Source organism: Gigantopelta aegis, chromosome 4, assembly GCF_016097555.1.
Source record: "Gigantopelta aegis isolate Gae_Host chromosome 4, Gae_host_genome, whole genome shotgun sequence".
Taxonomy (NCBI): Eukaryota; Metazoa; Mollusca; class Gastropoda; order Neomphalida; family Peltospiridae; genus Gigantopelta; species Gigantopelta aegis.
Window position 1 is genome coordinate 96,612,630 of NC_054702.1, and position 7,103 is coordinate 96,619,732.

At 35.4% G+C, this 7,103-nt stretch overlaps 1 protein-coding gene across 1 annotated transcript; it reads right to left on the bottom strand.

Annotated features, from left to right (window-relative positions):
- Positions 1–1,447: 1,447 nt before the first annotated feature.
- LOC121371510 lies at positions 1,448–6,681 on the bottom strand. The gene is made up of 2 exons (XM_041497449.1): positions 6,446–6,681; positions 1,448–2,772 (listed from the first exon to the last, which is right to left on the bottom strand). Exons 1-2 carry the CDS (start codon positions 6,494–6,496, stop codon positions 2,263–2,265), a joined length of 561 nt encoding a protein of 186 aa, XP_041353383.1. The 5' UTR covers positions 6,497–6,681; the 3' UTR covers positions 1,448–2,262.
- Between the last annotated feature and the right edge of the window lie 422 nt (positions 6,682–7,103).

Consider the following 7,103-nt stretch of genomic DNA (forward strand, 5'->3'; position numbering starts at 1 on the left):
GAATTGCAAAACTTCATTTTATTTTTTATTTTATTATATTTATTTATTATTATTACAAATATACTCAAAATCGTGCCTGTAAGTAAAACAGCCAAAAGGATATTTTGACCGGGTCATGACTGGTACCATAAATCACTGATGGGTGTTCCATGTTCTGGACGATGGATCCTACTTTGTCTATAGGGACCGGCCTCGGTGGCGTGGTTAGGCCATCGGTCTACATGCTGGTAGGTACTGGGTTCGGATCCCAGTCGAGGCATGGGATTTTTAATCCAGATACCAACTCCAAACCGACTCCAAACCCAGAGTAAGTGCTCCACACGGCTCAATGGGTAGGTGTAAACCACTTGCACCGACCAGTGATCCATAACTGGTTCAACAAAGGCCATGGTTTGTGTTATACTGCCTTTCTTTGTTGTCTACGGGAGGACTGCCATGATTAATCCTGTAGATTTAAACCTGTATACAAGACGTCATAGTGGACATTTAAGCGGTGAACAATTGTACACTCGTTCGTGTATGCGTTATCCGTATACGTAATACAATGTGCTCTAGTGGTATACAAAAAAAAAAAAAACTTAACTGTATACGTTGTAAATAGTTATATAGAGAATAACTAGTTAATGACGTCGGATATCAGCTTTATCATGTGAAGTTAAGAATGGGAAATTCCGCAAGGTTCTGAAAATCATGACAATAAAATATTTTTTCATCACCAAGAGTAGTTTCCACATGTACTTTTTCGTCATTGTCAAGATAGTCGTGGACAATAGTTATGTAATAGTGATGAAAAATCAAATGTTTAATGTGTGTGTTATGATCACAGTATCAGAACACATTAAAATAGACAGACAAGGTTTTTTTGTTGTTTATTTTTTTATATATAAAAAGTTACAAACCTTTACATCATCAACTTATACGACTGAAGCCTTCTGCATACTTGCCTGCATCGTTGTCTCGTACATAAACACAAACATTGAAATCCTGACAACAGTATTAATACACGTGTAAGTACTTCACTTTCTTATTATAATCATATTTCATTATTTGTGTAGCCCCTTAACCAAAGGTCCGATTCTATATAACCGTAACTAAAATGTGTTGAATCGTTAAATGAAACATTCCTTTCCTTTTTTTTCCTTATTGCAAATTTTATATTTTCTACATAATCGATTTAATCTTTACACACATGCAATTTCTTAGTTTATTAAACCATACCAGGAATATTTTATTTCATCCAGTATAGCCATCTTGAAATGACAACACGGACAATGGATTTCTAAATATTTGCCCTCAAGACGACTTGCAAGACATGATTAATATCCTTTTTGACACAATGCTCACGCTAAATGCGCTCACCTGGCCGTACATTTGTATAGAACAATGTAAATATACACACACACACACATATATATATATATATATATATATATATATATATATATATATATATATATGACAGGATACTATAGTAGACCTGCAATGAAGTGACCTAATGACCGTACATACTAATGCCCACGTTTATAATGAGTAATTGGTTGTGCTTGAAAGGCCACCCTGACCCAGTTAAAGGCCAGATTTTGGTATAATCCATGGGTGACCTTTGTAAACACGTTTTAAAACTTGCATTTGTTAATTAATCTTGTTTTGTGGCGATTTCTGTAGCAACATATTTCTGTTTTTGTATATAATCTCTATCTCCAGTCATTAAGTGATTTATTGTTCTCCATTTTGCCATATATTGAAGTAAGTACATATATATTTGCCTGATGTAATAATAATATTTCAAAATGTTGTATTTTACCTGTGTTAAGCAGTTACCTGTTTTTAAGAGGTCGCTTTTTGACTACTTTATTTAAAAACGCTCGAATCCAGTTCACAAATTATATATATAGTACCATATACACAACCAAAGTTATTTTTCTCACTTCGATAACATATATAGCTAAGCTATACAGTGTGCGATGGTAGTACTGTTCGCTCCAGAAAGTTAAATGTTATAGTCATGGCCAGTTAGTGCTATAACCAGGAAACAAGCCAGATACAACTTGATGCTAAATCGTTAACAGTATCCTGGCTCGTCCAGATCAGGTAACGTGGAAGTACTGATTCCATAGTTTTAAACGTACCACGATTTATAAATACAGACTGTCTTCCCATTTATAAATAATACTTAAAGGGACACATTTAATACTGAGATTTTTACAAATAATTTTCATTTCCTTTTTTAAAAATTAATACACCATAACACAAGTATGAAGGCTAAGACTCCGTATGCAATTCTTTCCACATATCGGTCACTGATGGAATTCCTGAAAGGGTTTTGTTCAAGTCGTAGTTCTCGTTTCTGATGACGTACATGTTGGTGCGCTGTGCCACTTTTCTGGACACCTCCCTGTTCGTCGTCGCCCGTCTGCGGATGACGAAGATGACGGCCACTGTGCCCAACGCGCACGCCGTCCCGACAGCCACGCCGATCATAGCCAGCATCAGCACCATGGACGTGCCGTTCATCTCATAGTCCTGCTTCACCGCTGCCGCCGTGACGCCACTCCCCGGTGGGGTCGAGACGGCCACGATAATCTCCTTAGGGTTAGCTTTCTTGTCCCCGTTTGGAGATGACGAGTTGGGAGCTGGTGGTTTTTCAGATGTTGATGTTGAAGTGGAGTGGGTATTGTGAATAGCGCTTAAGTCATTGTCGGAGGTCCTTTGTGAAGTTGGTCTCTGGTCGGTGACAACACTGACAAATTTTGAAAGTGCTGTTCCACATAACTGAAAAATACGAAGAAAACAAAATTGGTTTAAAATGGAACGGTACTATTCCGAAGATTTAATCCAGTATTAGTTTTGTAATCTGAGATATATGTATATATGTATATATATATATATATATATATATATATATATATATATATATATATATATATATATATATTTATATATATATATATACATATATTATGTTAGCACGGTTTTGTTTTGCTTGTCTTGTTCATGGTTTTAAAAACGTAAGGCGTGGTTTAAGGTTATCCACATATACATACTCAGGGCTTATCTTTTGAATGGGGATCACCTGCTACCATGATCAGTTTATAAAATTGCCAAGGATTTGGGAGATGGTTGAACTTCCGGTTTCCTTTTCGAACACGCCAGTGTTGGTAGTCCTCTTTTGAAACGATTTTGTTTTCATTTTTGTAACAAAACAATAATGGATTTAATGCGTGTTTGTGTGTGTGTGTGTGTATGCGCGTGTGTGTGTGGGTGTGTGTGGGTGTGTGTGTGTGAGAGTAGTTGAGAGAGAGAGAGTGTGTGTGGGTGGGTGTGTGTGTGTGTGTGAGAGTAGTTGAGAGAGAGAGAGAGAGAGAGAGAGTGTGCGTAAGTACGTGCGTGCGTAGAATAACAAACCCAGAAAACCGCAGAATAACATTGTACGAGTTATTTAAACACTGACTAAAAATATCTGAGATGAAAGATGAAAATGCTATTTATAACGATTCATGCCGTGTCTGTTGTGGTGTGTACTGTGCTGCAAACTGTTCGGTCTCTGTTGGTGGGATCTTCACTAAACCGGCGACCCGGAAACTTCCTTTGAACAGTTTGATAGCCTATAACATCCGTTGTTACAGCAAGACGATCATAGCGCGTTTTGAAAACGTACACAGAATATCTATACATTTATACTTATGATTATTTTGTTTGGCTAGTAGCCGATCAAGTTTGTTTTGTTTAACGACACCACTAGAACACATTCCTGGAAACCTCCCTGTTTGCCGTTTGTGTAGTGTCGCCTTTAGAGGAAACCCGCTACATTTTCCCATTAACTAGCAAGGGATCTTTTATATACACTTTTCAACAGACAGGATTGCTGTTGAAAATATACGCCTAATAAATTGCTGATGGTATATACACATGGGCGTACATAGGATTTTGAAAAGGGGGGTTCCAAAATAGATTGCAGAGATATTGGGCATATATTTCTATGTTGAGTAAATATAATAATTTCAGATATATTAAATTATAAAAAAAGCGATTTCAGGGGTGGGGGGGTCGGTCGAACCATCGAAAACCCTCCCCTCCCCCCCCCCCCCCATGTACGCCCATGATACATCCCACAGTATGTAGTATATTTATATTGTAATGCACGTCACTAATTAATATAGATGTATTGAAAAGTGGTTACTAATTAAAATACAATGAAAAATATTCTTTTTATTTAGGGAGATGGGGCAGCGTTTATGTCACCAATTATAATAGATACATTTATTTCGATATACATCAATTACGAACAGTATTACATGATTTTGTAATATATTTGGGGTGGCACGTATCCCAGTGGTAAAGCGCTCGCTTGGTGTGCGGTCGGTTTGGGATCGATTCCCGTCGGTGTGCTCATTTATCGTATATATTTCGTTTATGGTATATATTTCGTTCCAGTGGTATATCAAAGGCTGTGGTATGTGCTACCCTGTCAGTGGCATGGTGCATATCCCTTGCTACTAATGCATTTTTAGCGGGTTTCCTCTTTAAAAACTAATGTCAAAATTACAAATGTTTGACATCCAATAATTAATAGATCAATGTGCTCTAGTGGTGTCGTTAAACAAAACAAATTTTAATATAACTTTTTGCAATATATTTTATTTCAAACAGCGAATAACGATGACGCATCTGAGCCAGATAAATTTAAGCTGGAGGTGGTGCTTGTCAATTGTGTGTGTGTGTGTGTGTGTGTGTGTGTGAGCGTGTCTGTGTATGTGTGAGCGTGTGTATGTGTGAGCGTATGTGTAATGTAATGTATGTATTTAAGAATGAATGAATGTATGTATGTATGCATGTATGCGTGTATGTGTATGTATGTAGGCATATGCATGTAGGCCTTTGTATGTGTGTATTTATTTATTTACTTATTTATTTTTAAAATATATTTAATTTTATTTATTTTGTTAATTACGTATATTTTATCTGAAGTGTTTACTCTACATAGGTCCTACGGTAACATTCACGAGAAATAGGTCACATTAACTTGCGTCACAAAACTTAATCCATTTTTTCCGTTACCTACATCCTTGATGTTAAATCATGTCAGGTAAACAATGTCATATCTGAGTGGCACAAGTTAACTGCGGAAAAAGAGCGATATAATACACGCATTATGTTTTGTGAATATTTAGGCTACGTAGTACGTAATGAAATATTATTTCTTTCTGTCAATATAATACACGCATTATGTTTTGTGAATATTTAGGCTACGTAGTACGTAATGAAATATTATTTCTTTCTGTCAATACAATACACGCATTATGTTTTGTGAATATTTAGGCTACGTAGTACGTAATGAAATATTATTTCTTTCTGTCAATACAATACACGCATTATGTTTTGTGAATATTTAGGCTACGTAGTACGTAATGAAATATTATTTCTTTCTGTCAATATAATACACGCATTATGCTTTGTGAATATTTAGGCTACGTAGTACTTAGTAAAATATTATTTCTTTCTTTCTTTATTTATTTATTTATTATAGCTTCAGTTTTGAATTTAGTTTTGCATAGATTTAACCAGGATACAATTTTTATGTCTATTAATACTCAACATGTATATAGGTCAAGCAATTTCGTTTTTCGTTTTTAATTTTTCTTTTCGGTTTTTTTTTTTTTTTTTAATTGTATTTTGTGGGGCTGGTGTTGTTTTTGAAAATTAATTAATTAATTTATTTTGTGTGTATGTGTGTGTGTGTGTGTTGTTGATGTATTTGATTTGTTAGTTACATAAGTTACATATATGTATATATACATGTGTGTGTGTCTGTGTGTGTATGTATGTATGTATTGATGTATGAATATCTATATATTGTATGTATGTCGAGGTTGACTGTTACATACACAGATATTAACACATTGGCGCTGGGGATAATTAAATCCTTTCTGGACTCGAACCTGTGGCACCACGATGCGTTTTGAGTTACCAAGACAGCCATGTATGTATGTATGTATGTATGTATGTATGTATGTAATAAAACAGTATGTATGTATGTATGTATGTATGTATTTAAGAATGAATGAACGCACTGGCTCAGGAATTTTTTAAAAACTAAAATATTGTTATTTTCTAATTTTGCCCCAGGGATTCGAAATTGATTTTAAATTGACCGTTGTGATATACAAAATATAACTGTTTTTCGGTCAGTCTTGTTTTAAATTTATTTGGCTAGTACTATGTTTTGTTTACAGCCGGATACGATGTATTTGGGTTTTTTTTTAAATTGTTAGGAAAGGGATAACAACAAACCAACCACTGATTGGTATGTATGTATGTATGTATGTATGGATGTATGGATGTATGTATGTATGTATGTGTATATGTATATATATATGTATATATACATACATAGCTATTATAACTTATCTAGCTAATAAACATGCCCACATAAGTAAAAACTTACCAACAAACAAAGTAAACTCGGAACAATCGTTTTTCTGTGTAGTTCCTCCATGCTACCACCGTTACACGAAATAAAAACTTCTGTAGCACTCTTTATGTATCCACTAATATTATATCGACAACTAACGAAACCGAGAGTCTGTACTCGCACTGTGTAAATTATCTAAATATATCGTTTTACGTGTTTCTGTTAGGGAAACACGCTGAGCGATGAAGTGCGGGTAACCGACCGACCAATCAAGAGACGCGACAGGATGACAGGAACGACTATTTACCTTCACAGCGCGACATAGCATCACGTCAGTTCCCGAGCAATTTCTCATCACTGTCACCGACTCGCAAGAAAATAACATGTTTGTTTATATTACAACGTGACACGTTTAACATAATCAGCAATTAGGAAAGCACGATTGTGATAATTCTGTTAGGTAATTTGTCATTCACTGTGACCGAAAGTAATTGCTAGATCCAAAATATATTAGTTGGCCTATGTACTAGTAATTAAATTTCCCATAATTTTCAAAAGGAAGTTTCAGTACTTTGACGAGGAAAGGTTATTTATTGTCATAGCTATTGTGAACGTAAATTCGGTGTCAATCCCCCCATGGGTGGGAAAGTTTCCCAAACCATAACCCTCGATCATAACAAGGAACTTTTCA